Genomic DNA, 23,964 nt, shown 5'->3' on the forward strand with positions numbered 1-23,964 from the left:
TAGGCAGCTGGACTCCCAAGAATGTAATTCATAGCCGAGGCCAAGGCTGTAAAGCATAAATGTGGGTCTCCTCAGCATACAAATGGTATCTAAACACATCAGATGAGATCACTAAGGGATTGAGGGTAGACAAAAAAAAAAAAAAAGATGTAAAAAGTGTAGTGTCTTTGAAACCAAGTGAAGGAAGTGTTTCAAGGAATAAAGGGCTGTGTTAATGCTGTTAATAGATGGCGGACAAGGAGAACTGAGAACTAACCTTAGAATTTAGCAAAGCAAAGGTCTTAACTTCAATGAGAGCATCTTGGGGAGGGAGGCAAGAGCTTGAATGGAGGGGATACATGAAAGAAGAAGAAATTGGAGACAATAAGGATAGCTAACTCTGTCCAGTTTTGTTATAAAAAGAAGGAAATTAATAGAACAGTAGCTGCGCAGGAAAGCAAAGTACAGAGATTTTTTTTTTTAAGATATAAGAAATAAAAACATATTTGTAGGCTGATAAGGATGGAGACGGGAGAAAGAACTGCTATAGCCATGTCTTTGAGATGAGAAATCTAGTTTGATGAGAAACACCAAAGTGGAGTGACATCTCACACTATTTTTCTGACAGAATTCTGGACTTTATCAATATAATACAACAAAAATACAGATAACCAAAGGGAAATGAAAAATGGTAATCTGGAGGCAAACAGACATGTATTTAGCTTCATACCTAGTTAGTGTCTAAAAGACATAAATACACAAAAGACAAACAGAAAAAGAAATACAGATGCCCAAACATTAAAATATGCTCATCCTCAATCAATTCAATAGAAATTAAAACAGTAACGACACACCATTTTTCACATAAGAAATACAGATGCCCAAACATTAAAATATGCTCATCCTCAATCAATTCAATAGAAATTAAAACAGTAACGACACACCATTTTTCACATACTCGGTTGGCAAAGACTAAACTCTTGATAACACCCAGTGTGGTAAAAGGGAACTGTTTCATTAACTATTACTCAGGATTGTAAACTGGTACAACCTTTTGGAGGGGAATTTGACTACATCTATCCAAACTGTAAATGCACAGAAACTTTGACTCGGCAATTTCACATCTAGGCATTTTGCGCTATATTGGTATAAGTTCACCTTTGTAGTAAACTGAAATTAACTCAAATGTCTGTTAACATGGGACCAGCTAATTATGGTATGCATGTTAGGCAACTATTAAAGAGAATAAGTAAGTTCATGAAGTGCTGATATTGAAGTACTGAATATACATCCAAGATATAGTTAACTGAAGACAAAAAAGTACAATTACATAGACCTGTGCTGTCCAATATGGTAGCCACTAGTCACAAGGCTATTGAACACTTGAAATGTGGCTAATGTGCATAAAGAACTAAAAGGCAGATGGTGTCATTTTATTAGGTCAAAGCTCTGGATTTTTTGGACTTTCAAAGCCAGAGAATTCTGTTTCCCTGCATCACTGCACTGTGCAACACATGCTGAAAATCCTTGTGCTCTGTTTTCTGAAGCAGATCCTAGATCTGTCATGGTCCCAGCTATTATGGGTACATGCTATACATCACCAATTTACAGAACTGTTGAAGGAAACGTGTTTCCCCATAAATAAGACCTAGCTGGACCATCAGCTCTAATGTGTCTTTTGGAGCAAAAATTAATATAAGACCTAGTATTATATTATTATATTATATAAAATCCGGTCTTATTTTACTACAAGTAAAATAAGTAAAAATATAGTAAAATAAGACAGGATCTTATATTAATTTTTGCTCCAAAAGACACATTAGAGCTGATTGTCCGACTAACTCTTATTTTCAGGGAAACACGGTAGAAGACAGTGAACTTAATGCCCTGGTTGAGCTGTGGAAGAGTTTTACAAAGGCTTACCGTACTGTGAACTCCAACTAAAGACTTTTCTAGGAACAAAAGGAATGCCTGTAAACTATTCAATAACCAAAGACAAAAATAGCAGTGTGATTTGTTTCCTCACTGATACACATTAAGAACCACAGCTATTCAGGCATTTTTAAAAAAAAAACATAAAACTGCTGCTACAGGCAAAAACATGGAGAAGTAAGGATGAAACACACATACTGTATGTTTCCATTTAATGTGAAGTTCAAGAATAGGCAAAATAAATCTATAGGTACCGAAGTTGGAATTATGATTATCTAGAGAGCTGGGGGTGGTATTATTGACTGGGAAGAGGCTTTGCCTTCAGGGATCATAGACAGTGCTCTTTATCTGGGTGGTGATTACACTGGTGTACACATTTGAGCTGTACACTTGAGATTAGGGTACTTTACTGGATATTGGTTATTCTTTAATAATTTTTAAAAATCTGTTCTAAGCAAACTACTTCTAATTATTTTTGAGTTGGAAGCCTATCTATAAAGATAACAACTTTTTAACAAAATCAACCAAATAACCTTGGTCAAATTTAAATAACCTTAGCAGGAAATTTTTGAAACCAAATTTAGAAAGTAGACAACCTACAAGGACATTTTGCAACATCAAAATCTAGAAAAGTTCCCTACTAGATTGACAGATGTAAGTGCCGCTATTGATGCAGCACTTGGACACTTAAAAAAACAAAATAAACAAAAACCCCTCTATTCCTTCATTTCAATTTCATGACTATGATTTGCAAAGTATATTTACTGTCAGCGTGAAGTATAAAAATGCTGTTTCACCTTAATCTGTTACTTATTACTGACACTAAGACCTTGGTAAAGGGAGCATATATAGCAAAACGCCTAGAAAGAATTATAACAGTATGTGGACTCAGATTTTCCCTATATCAAAATCTCTCTGAAACAAACCGATAGCTTTGAAACCTCCATAGTGCTACGTAAACATTCTTTAAAGCAGTTGGGGTCGCTGCATCGTGAGGGGGCAAAGTGGGCACAAGCAGTTAATTCAAAGCTATCCTCAGACCATGAGGAAGTAACTAGCTGGTCTGAGAGGTGACTTATCGGTCCCCCAAACTGCACTTCCTTGAAAGCAACGACTCCATAGCAGAGCTTTAAAGACAAGCTCCTGACCAGGGTTAAGGAGACCGGCCCTTACCGGATGACAGAAAGCAACGCAACTTTACACTCTCTTCTCGAGCAGCCTGCGTCCCCTGCGCTTCTCAACAGCAACAGAAAGTATGGCCAAAATCTCGGCGGTGAGAAACGCAGACTACCCACAAAACCCCGTTAACCTGGAACCCCGTTGGCCACCGCCCGACGTCACCCAGCGCCCACCGCGCCCGCTCTGAGGCCCGAAGCCGTTTCTCCGGCGCCCCGCCGGCCCTCTCAGATGCAGGGCGGCGAACACTCCAGCTACCCCGCTCCCTTTGCCCAGGAATTACCGATCCACAGTCCTCTGGTCTCTCAGTCCACTCAAACTAGAGTTGGAGTCGCCGCCGCCTTTACGAAAGAGCCGCCACAATCACCGCCTCCGGCCGGAGCTCCGCCCCTGAATCGAGGGCTCCTGGGAAATGTAGTGCCCACCGGCCCGCTCTGGGCTTGCGCGCGGGCACCGCCCGACCCTCGCAAACTACCACTCCCAGCGAAGTCACAGGGAGGACGTTACCTAGAGGACTCCAGGCAAGGCATCCTCCGCTCCGGGCGCAGCAGGGCGGGAAGGACAAAAACGGTTCCTAGAGTGAACTTTCGGGGTAAAGCGGCACCCCTCCCCTTTGAAAACTAGGAGAGCGCCGCCGCGGATAGGAAGTTCCGGGAACGCGGAGAGGGAACTAAGCACCCAGAGACCTACCGTTTTTAGAGACCGTGGGGGAAGGGTTCTTTTTTTCACGGTCAGTGTATTTGGGCGGTTTTCGCTTTTTGTCTTTGTTTCCCCTTTGGCTGGGTGTAACTTAGTAAAGGAGAATAAAAGGGCATTGGGCCACACTATTTCATAATGCAAAAGTAACCAGGAGAGAATTCACTCCCAAAGCAGTCACCGCTTTTCTCGTATGGCTAATGCTTGGTTTGGCATTGTGTCACATTACATATTAAAAGTATTTATTTTGAATATTGAAAGTGCAAAATTCAGTGTTCCGCTGATTGCCACCACAGAGTGCTGCGTAGATGCAGACGCGGCCCTGCACCATAGTGCGCATGCCCGGGCTTCGTGTCTGTTAATAGTAAGCCGAGTAAAATTTTTAGTCAAGTGAAGTACCATTTATAACAACCGGTATTATAGCTGAAACAAACTACCACTGGTTAAAGATAATTACAAAACGCTTTCACAGAAATTTGCCCCCCCCCAAAAAAAAAATTGCTTTGCTATCTACTTCAAAAATAGCTCCTCTTTCCTAAAGCGAGGTTTTGGTTTTGTTTATTTTTTCTTTTAATTTTCACTGTGGGTGAGGAAACCAAAGCCCAAGCCTTTCAAGGTCACAGCTAATTAAGATGCCTTACGAGGACCCAAATCATCTTCATTTGTGATAGTCCTTTGGCTTGAAAGCATCCCCAGAAAGACTGATCATTTTTCTTAAAATATGTATCTTTTAAGATAGTAACAACATCCTCACTTTTTGTGCCTATATTTCTTTTTTTTCTTTTTTAACATACTTCATACTACCACGTTTGCTTGTTGGTAGAGTAAATGGGTCTTTTACCACACTCAAGTCTTAATTGGTTGTTAAATTAAGGTTCTAATAGGTGTGTTCCCTTGTCGCCCAGGTAATTCTCAAAACTGCCCACTAAACTTGAAGGGTCCTCAAAATCCATTACAAAGTGGAGGGGGTAGAGAGGAGGAACTTCCAACCTCTATTCTGCCAGACAAGGAAAGGTCCAACCTCATCAGCTGCTCCTATTCTTGTTGCATCTTCAAGTATTGCTGTAGAGGAAAATCAGACCAGGCGCTCCTGCAGAGGTTTTAACCACAAACTGTCCATTCTGATAAAATCCTTTGTGTCATCATAGGCAGAAGGTCACTATAATGTAATGGTTAAGAGCCCGTGCTTTGGAGTCAAGCAGGCCTGGGATCAAATCTTACCTTACAAAGAGCTTTGTAGTCTTCAGTGCTCCACGTCTTAGAAACTCAGTCTTCTCATCTGCAAAGTGGGAATGATAATACCTCAATGGATTGTCAAGAAGATTAAAAGAAAAAATATATGTAAAAACAGCATAGCCTTCCAGCCTTACCACAGCTGGGGCAGACCAAGCTCGATGGCCCCTGCCCCACTCCCAACCCAGAGCTCTGGATACCACACTTCATGGGAAATAGGGTGCTGGGCTCAAAAGAAAAACAAAACAGAAAACCTTAGCATAATACATACCATGTAGTAAAAATGTAATGACTAGGGGGTGTTTTCATTTTTTTAAGCCACTTTATTGAGGTATGATTGACACAAAGAAATTTACAAAGTAATATTTAATGTATATTACTTGATGAGTTTGGAAATAAGTATTCACCCATGAAACCATCACCACAATCTGTACCATAAACATCCACCAGGATGCTTTCATCTTTATCATCACTTGAGGGGTTGATGAACTCACTTTGTCTGCCAAAGCCCAGCTCCACAGGTTTTGCAATATACAAAATAATACTGTTATTCTCAAATTATTTGGTAATAATATTTTAATGCTGTTGATCTGGGATGAAAGTTCTGATTGTTGAGAATTTTTCATTGCTGGACTAGTGATATCAGTGATTGCTCTGTCAAGAGAGGACAGAATTGCAGGCCTGGCTGAAGGATGATCCCCATGCCTATATCATTCAGACCAGAAAGGGTGATTCTAGCAGGACAGGGAGATAACACAGAAATGCAAGTCCCAGGACTCGGCAAAGGCAAGAAAACTCACAGCCCACTTCACCTGTGGGGAAAAGAGTTCTTCACTAAGGCCCCAAATCTCAGATTTCTAGAATTTTATCTCAGTACAGAAGTTTTTAACAATGTCAGATACTAAAAGACATCTTTAAAAAAGAAAATCTTGTAATTTCAATATAGATAGAACTATTGCTGGTGCATTGGACCTGCAGCAAAAGTTCATGGAAACCTGTGAGTCTAAACAACGAAGGGATTATCACATCCACTTCATTCTAGAATGTCTAAGCAATAATGTTGAATAGAAAGGAGAATTCCAGCCTGAATCTTTGCTCTGATCACAGCACAGCAATATGATGATAGTTGTCACACCTATATTTTTACTTTCTTTTTTAAAATAACAGTAATTGAGATTTTTATGTAATTGTCTCAGCTCTTGAAGCATTCTATAGGTTTTTGCATTTTTATTTTTAATTTTTTTCAATTACAGCTGACATACAATATTATATTAGTTTCAGGTGTACACTATACTTATTAGACATTATATAATTTGTGAACTGATCCCCCTGATAAGTCTAGTACCCACCTGACAGCATACCTAGTTATTACAATTATTGACTATATTCCCTATGTTGTACTTTATGAGGTGTGATCAAACAGTACGGTGAATGTTTAAATAAAACAAAAATTCTTATTGTAAAAGACACATTGTCATTAATCCCCCTCAAAATACTCCCCCTCGCTTCAAGCACAGTTATCCCATCATTCTTGCCACTTCCTGGAACAGTTCTGGAAGTCCTCTTTCATGAATGTCTTTAGTGGCACTGTCATGGCTGTCTCAATGTCCTGAATAATTTTGACTTTGGGGAAGAAGTCGCACAGTGCCAGATCCGGTGAATAAGGCAGATGAGGACACACTATAATGTTTTCATTTGACAGACATTGCCGTGTACCAGAAGCGATGTATGACACAGAGCGTTGTCATGATGGAGGATGATTTATGGCTCATTTTAAAACACCCCAATAAACTTTAGTTTAAAACAAAGAAACACACCTTCTCTCAACTGTAGCTCACACTAGACTGACTGCACTGAACAAGATGAAACTTGTCACACATTGTTTCTAAGGTTCGACGCATCAGTTCCCATATTAAAGATCCCTGCCTTTCTGTTGGATGGCACTTTGCAGCAACAGTCACCATACTTTTTGATCACAATGGAAAGGCTCTGTGTCACACATCACTTCTGGTATGGAAATTTCTGTCAAATAAAAACATTATGGTTTGTCTTCATCTACCTTATTCACCAGATCTGGCACCATGCGACTTCTGGCTCTTCCCCAAAGTCAAAATGATTCAGGACATTGAGGCAGCCATGACAGTGCAACTAAAGACACTCACAAAAGAGGACTTCCAGAACTGCTTCAGAAAGTGGCAAGAATGATGGGATAACTGTGTTCAAAGCAAGGGGGAGTATTTTGAGGAGGGTTAATGGCAATGTGTCTTTGTAATGCAGGGACTCAGCTCCTGCTCCCTGCACAAGAACGCAGGATATGGTGAGGCCAAAAAGGAACACCAATGGAGCCATGGATAGGGGGTTCATACCATTATATTCTCGTTGGTGGCTGGGTTGGAGATACAGGAAGCAGGAGCCGCAATCTGCCATCCGCTTCTCTGCCTATCAACCAACCAACCAACCTCCCAACATAGCCATGGCAGTTATATTAGTGGCCAATGGCTAACCGGCAACAGCTGATGGCCACCCAGCCATAGTGGATGGCCATCTTATTACAGTTGATGGCCATCTAATAACCAAACCAGCACCTTTCCACGTGAGGCCAAGAGCCTGGAAACTGCTCTCTGGGACTCTGTCCCCATAGTCTTTTAGTGTAATAATATTTTTTGTTTAAATATTCAGTGTATTTTTTTTATCACACCTTATACATCCCTATATTGAACATGTTTAAGGCAGCACATTTACTTTCCACAATTGTGGAAATTACCAGTGATTTTTGTATCCTAAAAATACATAAACTGCAAGGCATAGAACTGTTCAAAAAACTTTCACATGTGTTCCACTACCCATTCCTTAAAATACTAAGTGATTCCTCTGTGTCAGGCACATTCCTTGAATGTTTGGTAGAATTCACCAGTGAAGCCACCTGATCCTGGACTTTTCTTTGTTGTGTGGTTTTTGATTACTAATTTGAACAATATGTTGTCATAGATCTATTCAGATTTTCTATTCTTCCTAAGTAAGTTGTGGTAGTTTGTGTGTTTCTAGGAATTTCTGCATTTCATCTAGGTTACCTAATTTATTGATTTAACTGTTGTTCATAGATTCTCTTATAATCCTTTTTATGTCTGTAAGATCAGTAATAATGTTTCCACTTTCATTTCTGATTTTAATAATTTGAGTCTCTTTTTTCTTAGTCTGGCTAAAATGTTGTCAATTTTGTTTGTATTTTCTGAAACCAACTTTGATTTCATTAATTCTGTTTTTCTATTCTCTATTTTATATGTCTCTGCTGTAATCATTTCCTTTTTTCTGTTTTGGTTTAAGCTTTGGTTTTTAAGCTTTGGTTTAATTTGCTCTTTTTCTAGTTTTTTAAGGTGTAGAGTTGGGTTGTGATTTAGGATCTTTTTTTAAAAAATATAGGCATTTACAGCTATAAATTTCCCTCTGAACACTATCACTGCACCGCATAAGTTTTTTTTTTAATTTTATTGGGGAATATTGGGGAACAGTGTGCCTCTCCAGGGCCCATCAGTTCCAAGTTGTTGTCCTTCAATCTAGTTGTGGAGGGCACAGCTCAGCTTCAAGTCTAGTTACCGTTTTCAGTCTTTAGTTGCAGGGGTGTGGGGGGCACAGCTCACCATCCCATGTGGGAATTGAACCGAACCGGCAACCTTGTTGTTGAGAGCTCACGCTCTAACTAACTGAGCCATCCGGCCGTCCTGCAGGCCATAAGTTTTTGTTTTCATTCATTTCAAAGTATTTTCTAAATACACTTGTGCATTCTTTGACCAATGGGATGTTTAGATGTGTTTTAATTTCCACATGTTTGCTATTTTACCAGGTTTTCTCCTGTTACTGATTTCTAGCTTCCTTCCATTGAGTTTGGAGAAGGTACTCTGTATGATTTCAATTATTTTAAATTTACTGAAAATTGCTTTGAAACATAACATACAGTCTATACTAGAGTATGCTCCCTGTGCATTTAAATAATATGAATTCTGCTGGTGTTGTGTGAAGTGTTCTGTATATGTCTTTTAGGTATCATTGATTTATATGGTCTACTTCCTTATTAATCTTTCTAGTTCTATCGAATATTGAAAGTTAGGTTTTGAAGTCTCCAATTATTATTGTAGAACTGTCTGTGTCTCCTTTCAATTCTGTCAATTTCTGCCGTTTGTATTTTGGGGCTCTCTTTTTTTAGATGTGTATATATTTATAATTATAATTGTTCTATCTTCTTGATGTATTGATTCTTATTAAAATATAATGTTCTTTGTCTCTTGTAACAATTTTTTATTTAAAATCTATTTTGTCTGATATTAGTATAGCCTTCCCTGCAGTCTTTTGGTTACTATTTGCATGGAATGTCTCTTTTCCATCCTTTCACTTTGAAGCTATTTGTGTCTTTGCATCTAAAGTGAATTTCTTTTAGACAACACAGGGAAATCATGGTTGTTGGTGTTTTTTTTTTAAGTAAAAGGAAGTTATACATCTATCACTTTAAATCAGAACTAGAAATGATTAAGCTCAATGAGGAAGGCGTGTTGAAGCCAAGATAGGCCAAAAGCTAGGCCTCTTGCATCAAATAGTTAGCCAAGTAGAGAGTGCAAAGGGAAAGTTCTTGAAGGAAATTAAAGGTGCTACTCCAATGAACACATGAATGATAAGAAAATGAGACAGCCTTATTGCTGGTATAGAGAAAGTGTTAGCGGTCTGGCTAGAAAATCAAGCCAGCCATAACATTTAAAGAAGTTCTGTGGGTAAAATGCTATCAAACAGCATCGTATGCTACAGATAAATTGTTTGTGAAAGGAAGAGTCAATCCATGAGGCAAATTTCATTGTTGTCTTATTTTAAGATATTGCCACAACCACCCCAACTTGCGGCACACACCACCCTGATCAGTCAGCAGCCATAAATGTCAAGGCAGACCCTCCACCAGCAAAAAGATTACACTCACCTAAGGCTTGGATGATAGTAAGAATTTTTTAGCAATTTTTTTTAACAAACTTACAAACATTTTTTAGCAAATGTATTTTTATTTTCTACATATATTTTATTTTTTTACTTCTTTTTTTTAAGTAGGGCACAGCTCACAGTGGTCCATGCGGGGATTAAACCAGGTTATTAGCATCATGCTCTAACCAACTGAGCTAACCGGCCACCCCACAAATGTATTTTTAAATGAAGGTATGTACATTTTTTTGTTGTTTAGCCAGAATGCTGTTACACACTTAATAGACTACAGTATTGTTACAGAACTCAAGGGGTTAACCAATTGGAGTGTTCTCTTCAAGAAGGAGATGTGGCTGTCATTAGGTAATTTTATTTACTTGCAGCAAGTAAAGGAGATGGGATTCACATCCGAAGCTGTTTCCTGGAAGATTAATTACATGTTGATTTCTTCTTTGAACTTGGCTAAGCTTATGAGGTTGGTTTGAGTTCAAATTCATCCAGTTTCAGCTGCCTCTGCAAAATACTGTGCTACATTTGAACATTTGACAATAATGGCATTTAGTAGTAACTGTCCAAACCTTGAGACATTTGTCTTATCTAACACTATAGTGTAACGCAACTTTTATATGCACTGGGAAACCAAAAAATTCATGTGACTGGCTCTATTGCCATATTTGCTTTATTGCCTGTTCTGGAACAGAACTGCAGTATCTCAAGTATGCCTGTAGTAGAGTCCAGATCCATAATCTTTCTACATCTTTTCTTTTCTCATTTTATTCAGTATCTGGAGAATTTTAGTCTTTCCCATTCCTTCTCCTTAATGAATCTCCAACCCTTCCTCCCTCCCCCCACCACCCACCCTCACCCCCCCTTCCAGAATGGCACATTTGTACTTCTAACTACTTAGGATCACTACCAGGAACTTCAAACTCAGGAAGTCCTAAACTAAATTCTTTATCTTACTTTCCTGCCACCCCAATCCGAAACCTTCCGGAATTTTACTTCTTTCCAGATCCCAGGAATTCCCCACATTTCTCAGTTAAAGAGCAGCACCATCCACCCACATTTTTCCAAACTCCAACTTGGGAGTCACCCTCGTTGGCCAAATCCCATCGAAAACATCCTACCCCTGGCGCTGATGCAGAAAGAGAAAGCCTGCCCAGCGGCCCCCTAAACCCTGCCACACCCGCTAGGAGGATTCGGGGCGCGGTGAGGGCGTGGCTGGAAACAGCGAGGGCTGGGCGCAGGCGGCCTCCCACTGACTTCTTCCGAGGTCAGCGCAGGAGCCGGAGAGAGCCCGAGCCCGGAAGTACCCGGAACCGGGAGCGCTTGGAGCGGGACACCTGGAGCCAGAGAACCCGAAGTCTGGAGGCGCGGCGTCGGGAGAGGCGGGATCCTCTGGCAGGTGCGTGGGCGCCGTTTAGCGGAGGCCACTGGAGCCCAGGCGGGTCCCGCCCCGCGGCCCGGGAGTGCTGCGGGAGTCGCGGTCTCGGTGGGGCGCTGCGCCTTTGCTGACCCAGGCGTGTCATCCTCCGGTGTTGGCCCCGGTGCTTCTGCAGGGACCTTCGTACGCTCTTGGGCAGGGGACGTGGGTCGGGCTGCCCGGGGCGCCGGCTCTCACGCCCGGGTCTCCCGGAAAGGAGCAGATCGCCCTAGGACTCCGTGTTTCTCGTTTCCGACGTGCCAAACGGCCTGTCCTCTTAAAGTTAGGTTTCAAAGCAAACTTTTGCGAAAAGTCCAGGATTTTGGTGAATAATCAGGGCATGTCACCTGATCTCGTTAGTAATGGGGAACACCGTGACAGAACGCTTAATGTTGTGTTGAAGTCCAAAGTCGAAACGTAAATGAGTTAAATAATTCCTGCGGGTGCTGAGTTGTAAAATCGCAGGTTCTAGAAAAACAGGGCGTTGCCCAGTGTTCATCCTTTCCACTCTGGGAAGTCTGTAAACATGAAAACCTGTAAAATGTGGCACGATAACAAAGAGAAATTGATTCGGGTCCTTTCGGTGCGCTGACTTGATCGTGCATTCAGTGAGCACTTACTAGGTCCCGTCTGTGTGCTCAGAGCCCTGTTAACACGCCACCCGCCTTGGTGCAGCATCAGGGTAGGTGGCCTTCTTTTCAGGGGTTCAGTAGTCCCATTAGGGAGGTGTGGAATTGATGCCATTTAACTGAGAAATGAGGGGAATTCCTGGGAGCTGGAAAGAAGCAAATTTTTGAAGGGTTTGGGATTGGGGTGGCAGGAAGGTAAGATAAAGAATTTAGTTTAAGACTTCCTGAGTTTGAAGTTCCTGGTAGTGATCCTAAGTAGTTACTATATTTCCCCCAAAATAAGACCTACCCCCAAAACAAGCCCCAGTTAAGGTCATCATCCAGACGGACGCAGTTAGTACGTTATGACGATGTTCCAGAAGAAGATAAAATAACTGTATTTGAATAAACGTAGATTGTTGTACATGAAAAAATAAGACATCTCCCTAAAAATAAGCCCTAATGGAGTAAAAATTAATATAAGACCCGGTCTTATTTTCGGAGAGAAACACAGTAGAAGTACACGTGTGCCATTCCAGCACGGGAGTGGGGGTTGGAGATTCAGTGAATAGAAGATAATGGGAAAGACTAAAATTCCCCAGATACTGAATAAAATGAGAATAGAAAAGATGTAGAAAAGTTATGGTTCTGGACTCTACTATAGGCATACTGGAGATATTGCGGATGCCAAATAGTGTCAGAAGGCTCTTCTGTAATCCTAGGCTTTAATGGACGCGTGAGTTTTTGTAAGCCTACTGCATTATAGAATGCCTACTGTGTGTTCCCTACGTTCTAGGGATATAGAGATCAACAAGGCAGAGCTCTCTCAAGGGATCTGCCCCCCTGGAGAAACTGACAATGTGAAGAGAATAGCCAGTGGTTATAGGGATGTGTGAGTGACTACAGCTGCCCGCTGGGGTTGGCAGGGAGGCCGTTTGGGGCCTGTCTGGATCAGAGCTGGAGGGTTCCAGAGAAACTCCTAACTACACCCACGGTTTCTGTATAGAGTGGCCAGAATTTGTGAGGGGGAGGCTGAGGGTCTATCAGGAGCTGGGGCTGTATCCCTAGGCCCCATGCCTGAAGGCTGACCTCACAGACAGAACAAGGTCCGGTGAAAGCAGCCGATGGGTGTTTGGAGAAACCTTGGAAGGGAGGAAGAGGCTGACTTGTGGCCCACGTCTGTGAGGAAGCTGCTACCGTGTTTCCCTGAAAATAAGACTGAGCCAGACCATCAGCTCTAATGTGTCTTTTAGAGCAAAAGTTAATATAAGACTTGGTCTTATTTTAACATAAGACCAGGTATAATATAATATAATATAATACGATATAATATAATACTGGGTCTTACATAATACAACATAAGACTGGGTCTAAAATAATATAATACTGAGTCTAATATAATATAATATAATATAATATAATACCAGGTCTTATATTAATTTTTGCTCCAAAAGACGCATTAGAGCTGATGGTCCGGCTAGGTCTTATTTTGGGGGAAACACGATAGCTAAGAGGGACTCCACAGAACACGTAGGAACTATAAGTCAAGGTTCAGACTTGAAATTTCACAAGTCCTACAGTGTTAGTTTCTCGGCTGCTGGTGATGGGCCAGGGGTTTATGTTTTAAATGTTTACATTCTGGTTTCACAACATAATGAATGTACTTAATGTCACTGAGCTGTACACTCAAAAGTGGTCAAAATGATAAACTTTATGTGAGGTACATTATAATGCAAAAGAAAGGCTAACATTTTATCTGTGCTGTTTAATCCAGTGGTTCCACTCTGGCCACCTGTTTTAAAGAAACTGACAGGGAACTGGCCAAAAATGCAGGGACAAACATTTTCCTCAAAGTATTTATCATAATGAACAATTTTAAATAACCAAATATCAGATGACTTGAGGAAGAGTTAAATGACCCAAAGCTTATGTAGCCACTACAAATAATTTCAAAGAATATTTAGAGACATGGGAAAATTCTTCTTAAAAGTTAGGTAGGAGAATTCGGCTATAAAATTAATATTAATGAATAACATTTTTATAAAAATAATTTGTAAAATATGATACAGTCAAGAATAATCTCAGAAAGAAATATCAACAGTGTGGTTATTTCTGGATGGAGGGATCACAGGTGCTTTTTTCCAAAAGCATCATTATTGAGGTATAATTTACATACCATTAAATCCACTCATTTTAGTAATTGTACGATTCAAAGATTTTTTTAAAATTTATCATGTTGTACACCATCGCCACAATCTAGTTTAGAGCATTTCCATCACTGTGAGTGCATTTAAGTTTTCTTCATAGTGATTAACTTATGGGGGGGGTATTTTTAGAAAGACAAATACATAGTAATTTCCTAATAGGAAATTTAAGAAAAACTGAAAAGTAATATAATTTAAGATAAAACTGAAAAGTAACATAATTTAGTAAGAGTAAAATTATTTAAACTCTGACTCAGAGCTTTTAAGGACTTTAGGACTGTTTTCTAAGACGTCATGGGAGTTGCGAACAAAGATTTACATCTAAAGATATACATCCCAGCTTTGTTTTTTTGTTTGTTTTTTTAAATTTTTGTTGGGGAATATTGGGGAACAGTGTGTTTTTCCAGGACCCATCAGTCGTCCTTCAATCTAGTTCTGGAGGGCACAGGTCAGCTCCAAGTCCAGTCACCGTTTTCAATCTTAGTTGCAGGGGGCGCAGCCCACCATCCCATGCGGGAATTGAACCAGCAAACCTGTTGTTGAGAGCTCGCGCTCTAACCAACTGAGCCATCCGGCCGCCCTCAGCTTTTGTTTCTGATACCAAAACTTAAAAATAATTTAATTGTCCAATAATATAGAAATAGTTCATGTATGGTGCATATCTAAGATAGCCTCTATTAAAAATTTTTTCTAAGAATATTTAATGATAAGATGCTGCCATAAAAGGCAATATAGGTACTGTGAATATAGTATGATTTCAATTTTGATAATAATATAGTCCATTACAGTACATATACCTGGAAAAAAGCCTGTATGAGGTGCGATCAAACAATACGATGAATGTTTAAATTAAAAAACATTTATTACAGTAAAATACACCTCATAAGAAAAAATATAATGCTGTTAATTAACATGGCCCCTAGGTTTTGAGATTGTTTTGCTGCTGTTAGGCAGTTTTGCATTTTCCATATTTTCTAAGGTGAGCACGTATTACATTTCTATTAGAAAACTTTTTTTTCAAGGCCAGGTCAGCGAGGACTTGAGAACTGGCCAAGGACCGATCTGGGGGGCAGAGCTCAGCAGCCACGTCCACGTCAACCTGCCTAGTCCAGCTTAGGCAGCTATACAGTGCATAGAGACTGTCCTGAAAATTGTTAAAGGTTCATTAGAGAGTTTTAATGTTTTCTTTTTTTGTTGTTTGTTTTTAACTGTCAGAGATTAAGAGTAAGCTGGATTAACCTAAGTAGTGCATTTTACTATCTTTCACAGTATTCACCATCATCTTGCCCATCTACAAACAATGATAATTATGAATCAATTAGAGTATAAAAAACAGTGAACACATATGAAATTAGTAAATATTAAGCTATAGAAAGGCAGAGTTAAATCACGGGACTTTAAGATCTTTAAGATCTCATGATAAAAAAATTGTGAACCCCTAATATGTTCCTTTGTTGAACAGATCCTACTAGGTCCTGTGTGGGATATATAAGTTTGAGGTGGGAGGTAGGGGAGAGGGCCCAGCAAGAAGGAACAGCATGTGTGAAGGCCTGGAGGACCAAGCTTAGGTTTTTTTTCCCCCAACCTGAAGAAAAAGCCACTGTGGCCAGGGAGAGAGATGTGTTGGCTGAAGCTGGGGAGACAGGCCAGGCCTTGAACCATAAGAAATTTGAATTTCATTTGAAATGTAATTTTCAAAAAAAAAGTTACTGAGGCTGTAGTGTGGAGAAGAGATTAGAGACAGGAGCAGAAGTGGGGAGCGGAGTCAGGACTCTACTGATGGAGCATGGGGAAGGGTGGGAGTGGAGATGAAGAATGTGTATAGTTTCTGGCTTTATTTAGGAACAGTGATGATGGCAGATGCTGATGACAGAGATAATGGGGAGAAATAGGGCTAGTACCGAGTGGCTTGAGCAGCCAGCTGGACACAGCAGCCACCTGCCAAGAGGGAAACGGGGAGGCCTAGCCTGGGAACTTGCCATGTGTGAGGTATGGGTGTTGGGGAAGTAGTGGGCATTTTGTCCTAAATTGGGGGTTGTCTGCATACAGACGGAATTTAGGGCCCCGAGGAATGGGCACCATTGCTCAGGTAGGAATTAGAGTGGGGACGTCAGCTGGCCTGGGAAAACTGGACGTTCAGGATGGGGCAGGAGCAATGCAGACCCCTGATCGCGTTCTCAGGACTGCTGGGTGGGCACCCTCGGAGACTGGCAGCGCCCAGCCATCCTAGGAATCTGCTGCAAGAGCCTGCAAGGAATCTGCTGACTAACTCTCCTTAAACAAACGTTACACCCAGGAACCGCTTTTCACCAAACCCTAGCTGACTTTGGGCAGTCTGTTAAAGATGAATTCAGTTTTTCAAAACTGACAAATAGCTACTGTGAAGTAAACCCAATATCTCATCATTTATTAGTTTATTGTAAGATACACATAAAATTTCTTTCAATTCAAAATATGCTTATTTTTTTAGAAGTAACTTTTTCTATATGTAAGAATGTAAAAGAAATTAAATTAACTTCAAATGTGTCTCTATATATCTTCCCGTTTAAACATAAGTTGTATATTTTTTTACTAATTGTTCAACTTATCTCTAGAATGGCTTAACAGAAACCCACATAACTTACAAGTTTCTTTGAATTTACAGGAGACTTATATATAAAAATCCATGGTTTCACTATCATATAATGTTAATTTTTAACTTAGAAATTAATGCTGTTATATTCTTAAACTACACTTGATCTGTAACTAACATCTGTCATGTTTTCATTAAGATGGGTATTATGAGTCTACACTAAAGGATTTTTGGGTGTCGTAATATCAGCCATAAAGCTGGAAATGATTCTAAAATCAACACACGCATTACAAACTTGGATAGTATTCAACTTCTGTGATTATAATATGATTTCAACATCTTTTTTTAAAAAAACACCCAATTTTCCCACAGTTTGCATGTAGAACGATCCTAAAGTCACTGTCATTTATATTCACTGAAAAGAGAATCCTTAAAAACTATGACTTGAAACTTCTTTTTCCTACAGGATGACGGTGGGAGTCTTTGCAAGTTGTACCTTTTGTTTGAAAGTCAAGCACTTACCTCGACAACAGAAGATAAAGCTGCAAACTGACATTAAGGAAAATGGTGGAAATGTTTCCTTTTTATTAAATCCCCAGGTATTTGCAAATTTCCTGAGAAATGTGTCATAGAAGGGAGCAGAGGTCGCAGTGGGAAGAGTAAGCAGCAAATTTGCAGCATGAAAGTCAGCGAAGGCAGAAGTGACACTGCCAACAGGGAAGTTGGGCTGGACAGAGGCAGAGGCAGGAAGACCACCCAGTCCCATCTTTTCCCGTTCTTGTGAGCTGTAGCACAATCCCACGTGCCCTGTGAATCTGATATTATTATAGCACAGCCGTGGATATAAATAGAAATAATTTCCAACCAGCCAAGTCTGTTCTTGAAGGAGAAAAGTTAGAATGTGCAGCGTTTGCAAAAAGCACACTATACAGTCACCAGTGTGTCACCACTGAAGGGACACCTGTATCATTGGGGACAGAAAGAAAAACATGCAGTGTAAACTGATCTTTGTACTGTTTGTTTACTTAAAGGCGGAAGGAAGCTACCTTCTCCCTCTTGAAATGAATTGTAGGTCTGACAGTTTAGATATAGAATTTCACAGCGAGAAGAAATCTTGGAAATAATGAAGGCTACCCTCTTTTTTAACCAGCTAATCACAAGAAGTAGACACTGAAGTTTGAAGTCGGTAGGTCCCAGGCCTGCAAATGCAGAGCCTGCCGGGTCCTCTGCTCTTCGCTGTATCAGTGGCGGATGGGGCTGCCTCAGCCTCCCATTCCTGGACCTCAGCCCTGAACTGAGCTTGCTGGCAGGGAGCCCGGGCTGCTCTGCGATGCACATTCAACTCCAGCTGGATGCTGGGCGCCTCTCTGGCATTTGGTAGTTTGCCTGTGGGTATCAGAGACGGAAGGCCCCTGTTTACCTCCAGTTCCAGCAGAATTGTATTCACTTCCCTTGTACGGCTTTTCTGTCTCACCATTTCTGTGGATGATAAATAATTCATGCCTCTCAGTTTACCCTCGGCATAGAGAATGCCAGCCTGGTCTCCCATTTTTAGATATGTACTGGGAGTGCAGCCTTGTTGGAAATTGTTTTGCCAGTGTATATAAATGTTACAAATGTGCAACAAAGGAGACAGCACCATATGATACTAATGAGAAGGAATCATCTCTAACATAAATTGTCAAGTGGAAAAGCCAAGTACAGAAGAGTGTGTTAGTGTGCTGCCATCTGTGGCTTCAAAGGGGACTGTGTGCTTGTATGTGTCCTGTCTACATAGAACAGCTCTCGGAGGTTCCCCAAAGAACAGGGTACAACAGGTGCCTCAGGTGGTATTGTTTTCCTTTTCAGATATTCTACAATGTGCATACACTATTATAAGTTAATAAAATTACAAATTAACAAATTAAAATAGATAATAATAAATAGTCTGAACCTTCTATCCCACTCCTAAGGAAAACAAGTGTACAAAGATAAAACAACAAAAACGAGTGTACCTTCAGCTCAGCATTGGGTACAGGGTGAAAATTTGGAAAGAACCTCTAGGATTGGTTAGTCAATTGGGGTACATCCATACTCTTTAAAAACTGTTGATTTTATAAACTTTTATTTAACAAATTGTATTATTTATAAGTTTTAGAAATCAGAGAAAAATTATTACAAATTACCTTTAAATAAGACTTCAAGGGTGAAAACCGCATATACAAATAATTTCTTTGAATTTTATTTTTACTAATGCGTAAAGAATTGATTCTTTTTTCTTAGTGCACACACATAATCATAGACAGTGTTGATGCTCTGAGCCAGTACCAACTGAACTCTCTCCAAAAGAAACACATCCATATTGCAAGCCCAGATTTTATATGGGAATCTATCAAAGAGAGGAGACTCTTGGACGTAAGGAATTACGATCCTAACAAGTCACCGGACAGCACACCACCTTGTCCAGAGGCAAGCAGTTCTGGTAAGTATCTCACACCAGACACTTCGTGTATTATTGATGCTATAGTAACAATTCTGGTTTGTTCAAAGATATTATAGACAAAAATGGTCCAGAAATACTACAAAAATAAGTAGGCTTCTTGTTACCTCAAAAAATGGGCAGCAAAAAAGTGAAGGACAAAAGACTACTTTAGCAACAGAAATAGATTTCTCAATATCCAGTCTAATGTGGACAGATTCAAAATGATTACAAAAAACACAGATAATATCAGAAAACATGATGTGTAATTTTAACTGGGAAGGGGAAGAACATTTGTGTTAAAAAGTCATCGTCACAACTTAATGACTGGAAATTTTATGACCAGCATTTTGCTAAAGAAGTTCTTTCCAATAGATGATATCTCCACAAGAAATATATCTCCTTTATAAACCCAGATTTTATTTTGGAATCTGTCTAAGAAGAAAGCCTTTGGACATAAAGAAATGTACTCTTCATGAGATACATTGAAAGTCCAGCAGTTTTGTTAAATATTCACTTATAGTAAGCACATGATATATGTTAGATAAACTCTTGCATGATATCAACTGTGTTATTTATAAAAGTTGTAGACATCTAAGTTTTTTGGTATGGTGCAGAAATGCTGTCATCAGACTTTCTTTCTTCCTTCATAAAATGGTAGCTGAAACAAAAAGTCAGGATGATAAACTCCTTTTGTATTTAAAATATTTTTCAACATCCAGAATTACACAGTCAGATTCAGAATTACTACAAATACACTGATGACTTTTGAAATCTTGATAGTATAATTAAAACTGGAAAGAAATCCTTGCATTCAAAGAGGTATTCCTATATATAATAATGCTGTACTATTCCTCTGTAAGAAAAATATGAAGCAGAAAGTGTGCAGCCTCACATAGGAATCCTGAATTTCCCTTTCAACTAGAACACGTGTGTGGCCTGCGGGCACTCGGGAGCTCATTCTGATCCTGTAGTATGAGAAATTCATTTCATAACTATGTTCACCATAATCTTCAGAAGAGAAGAATGCCATTCGAAACTGTCTGCCTGAAAATGAGTTTCAAATAGTACAGATTACATTAGAGTTTTCACATGCCTAATAAATAGAATTATAATGATATGTTCTCACCATCTTTTAATCTATCTTCCTCCTTTTCCACCTGTATTGTCCTTAGATTGCCAATAACTCTAGCTAATTTATGGACACCTTGAAAAAAACAAGATAGCATGGCAAATATGATCCATATTCAAGAGTTGTAACAATTCCAGTATTTATTGTTAACCAATTTTAGTAAGTCTTTGGGTAGTAAACAAGTATTTTGTTTGTTTTGATTCTAGAAGTGAAAACAGATGACCTATGCCTGGACAGTTCCACAGAGACGGAAAACACTGTGGAACTCACTAAGTAATCTTCTGATCTTTAAGCCTTGACAAAGTTTGCAAAATGTTTTATAAACCTCAAGCACAGTATTAAAATGCTATTAGTACATCAATATTTTTGTATTGTTTCATCTTGCTTATCAAACTCTTTATTGATCTAACTCTTTATTGAGTTTTTATTTATTTAAGACTTTCTTCAACTAGTGTAGTGATCATTATTTTTATCTTCTCAGTATTATACAAGATTGAATGTAATTGTGTTGTTGATTTGAAAAAAGAAAACCATTGGAGATGAAATTTGGGCAGTTTGCTCACTCTGTTACCTTATTGAATAGCCTTTAGAGTGAAGACATTTCTTACTCTCTACCTGATATTCTTAAAAATGGAAATAATAACAACCTTCCAAAATGGAGTGAGTCTGAAGTTACACATGGCTTCTTAAAGTGTACCCAAGGCTGCAATATTCATAAGGCGTCGGATTTCATCTTATTTCATTCATTAACAGTAGTGCTAAAAGAGAGAACAAATACCAAAATTAAAAGTGCAGATTACAAGAAGTGTGACAGCTCTATTTTAAAAAGGAGTTGATTATAGTTCAAAGAGGTGTGGGCCTGTCTGTGGTGATGCGGCACCTGAGGGTCTGTCACAGCATGAACGCAGGCCGTCTGGAGAAAACAAGGAGCTGTTTTCTCCAACACAATGGCCTGTTTCTTGTATGCCTCTGCTTCTTCTATATGCCTTCCTCGCTGTCCAACACAGATACTCACGGTATTCAGCATCAGAGCTCTAGAATTACGTAAAGAAGGAATCCAGCTCATTCCACAAGACCTTTTAACTATCTTTAGAATATCTGAGGTGGCATTAGACACTTATATGCATTTTGTATGGAATTAGAAAAGCTACAAGAAGGATTTTATGAAAATTCTGTTTAGTCTAAAAGTTGATTTTAATGTTAAAATTTTAATTGTACATATTTCAGGTTTTACATGGAGAATGTTGAAATTCCTCATTTTCCTCAAGATTTTGAAGTTGCAAAATACAGCAACTTGGAAAAAGTAAGAGTCTGATTTCTATTTTAGAAAAAAATAACTGTTTGAATGTCTTCTGATTATTTTTCCTGTTTGATAATTTCCTTGTTGTTTTGAAAAATTGTGCATATCCTGAATAATATTCCTTAATGTATGAGTTTATTTTTAATAGGAAAATTTTTATTTAAAATTTAATGTTTAATTTTTTAGCGTTTTTATTGTAAGAGTAATACATGCTCATAATAAAAATGTAAACAGTACAAAATATTAATATGACATTAAAAGTAAAAGTCCTCTTCCCTATTATTGACAATTTTTGTATTTTAAGAGTACATTTGATACCCAGTATTTATAGCTTGTTGAATTACAATTACTTTTGATTAAAAAGAAAAACAAAAAACTTTTCTCCAACATCATAGAAATGCATACTAGTTTTAGCATTCAAAATGATGCTCCATTTGTATTTTTTTTTTTAAATTTTAAGAAGGGGATGATGATCTGATTTATTATTTGTTTTTGTTAAGACGATTCTAGATGCTCTTTGGGACATAGATTGTCAGGTTATGAAATAGACAGCAGCTCTGAGGTTGAGAGAACAAGGATGATGGCTTGGGCTAGGGAGGCAGTAATGGAGACGGGGAGAAGTGGACTGGACCTCAGGCCAAGTGTGTAACTTCCCCGAGCCTTTTCTTTCTTTCTTTTCTTTTTTTTTTTAATTTATTGGGGTGACAATTGTTAGTAAAATTACATAGATTTTAGGTGTACAATTCTGTATTACATCATCTATAAATCCTATTGTGTGTTCACCACCTGGAGTCAGTTCTCCTTCCATCACCATATATTTGCATTTGTATTTTTTAGGTATTTTAACAAAATGTAACTTGAAAATAACATTCTCTCTATGATAAAGAAGATATGAAAAGTGGAACCATTTAAACATATATAGATACATCGATAGTGAAAATACAGGAGGGAAATATACCAAAATATTAATAGTGATTATATATCTGTAGTATGATTTCAGGTGACGTTTATTTTATTTTTTTTACACTGTGTCTCCAAATAAGCACGTATTCGTTTTATAATCAGTATTTTTAAATGGTGTGTGTGGTTTGTTATTTACTGAATGCAGCTTATGAAAGAACAAGCTCTTTTCCAGGTGGGGTTGGAGGGGCGTCAGGAGACAGCCGTGGTGGAGTTGCAGTGCTCTCAGGACCCCGGGGACCCCGCCTTCCTCATATCCGCACACTTCCTCACGGCCGGGGGCACTGAGGTAACGACCTTTATGCTGATTCCTATGTGTTTATCCACCCTTCTTCCTAACATGTTCCCTTAAAATTGGCCAGTGAACCAGCCAACCTGTTCACCTTCTTTCTACCTGGTAAACAGTTTTGAAAAGTGAAAATGTGTCCCCTTTTGGAAAGTGGCAGCCAGGGGCCTCATCAGGGAAAGGCACTCACTATATAACGGTTCCCACTCCTGTTCTGAGTCACTTATGGGAACTTTCCAAACATACACACCTGTACAAGCAATCCATTCACACACCTCAATAAGCATCTACTATGTACCAAGCAGTGTACTAGAGGGTGGGACCCAAAGATAAAAAGTGCTCATACCTGCCCCTCAGAAATCACCACCTGGGAGGAAACACCACATTCATGATTGAGCCCCGCTGTGACAGAACTGAGAGTGAAATGTGTATGGAGTATTGTTGGCTCCCACAGCAAGGAAGGCTTTGCAGAGGCCGTGACCTTTGCCTAGGTCAGTGTCAAGTCAAGGGCGTGATTCCAACCTAAAACAATTATGAAACAAAAATGAGTTCAGAATGAACACCTAAAGTTCAAAGAACATGCAGCAAAACCCACTGGGCTGTGCTCTGCCCAGACATTCAGCTTCCAGTCAGGAAACCGAGGCACAGAGGCACCGCTCAGTGGGGTGGGTGGTCCCCCGGCAGTTCACCCAGGCTCTGGATATGGCTTGCTTTGCCCACTCCATGTGTCAGGTTGCGACAAGGGAGACTCACATCAAGTGGGTGCAGGACCCACCTGACTGAGAAGCCCACCCACAGGAACCAGACCTCTTGTAACAGGCCTTAGTTGGAGTCCCTGCTCTCAGGGATGCCGCCCAAGGCTCTGGTTTCTGCCGCTACGTATGGTTCATGCATTGAACTCCCAGTCCCAATGCGATTGATTAGTGACAGGTCACTGTTATGCAAGCAATTTTGCCCAATATGACAGCCAACACGCACCCCTTACCAGGTTTCCATGGGAACAGATATAAAAAGTTAATCCAAGATCAAATGTGTCCAAGAAGGGGAAA

General features: G+C 39.5%; 2 protein-coding genes across 2 annotated transcripts in view; one reads left to right on the forward strand and one right to left on the reverse strand.

Annotated features, from left to right (window-relative positions):
• Nucleotides 1-3,467, reverse strand: part of CENPJ (centromere protein J) — a 42,325-nt gene extending 38,858 nt beyond the window's left edge. The window contains 1 exon segment of the mRNA XM_033103802.1: nt 3,371-3,467. The gene's annotated coding sequence lies outside the window, so the exon portion shown is untranslated.
• Nucleotides 3,468-11,015: 7,548 nt separating this feature from the next.
• Nucleotides 11,016-23,964, forward strand: part of PARP4 (poly(ADP-ribose) polymerase family member 4) — a 75,088-nt gene continuing 62,139 nt past the window's right edge. Inside the window, 6 exon segments of the mRNA XM_033104268.1 lie at nt 11,016-11,377; nt 17,246-17,378; nt 19,042-19,240; nt 20,576-20,642; nt 21,597-21,672; nt 22,805-22,918. Of these exon segments, the coding sequence (XP_032960159.1) occupies nt 17,247-17,378; nt 19,042-19,240; nt 20,576-20,642; nt 21,597-21,672; nt 22,805-22,918 (588 nt within the window). The 5' untranslated portion in view covers nt 11,016-11,377; nt 17,246.

This window comes from Rhinolophus ferrumequinum, chromosome 4, assembly GCF_004115265.2.
Source record: "Rhinolophus ferrumequinum isolate MPI-CBG mRhiFer1 chromosome 4, mRhiFer1_v1.p, whole genome shotgun sequence".
In the NCBI taxonomy this organism is placed as follows: domain Eukaryota; kingdom Metazoa; phylum Chordata; class Mammalia; order Chiroptera; family Rhinolophidae; genus Rhinolophus; species Rhinolophus ferrumequinum.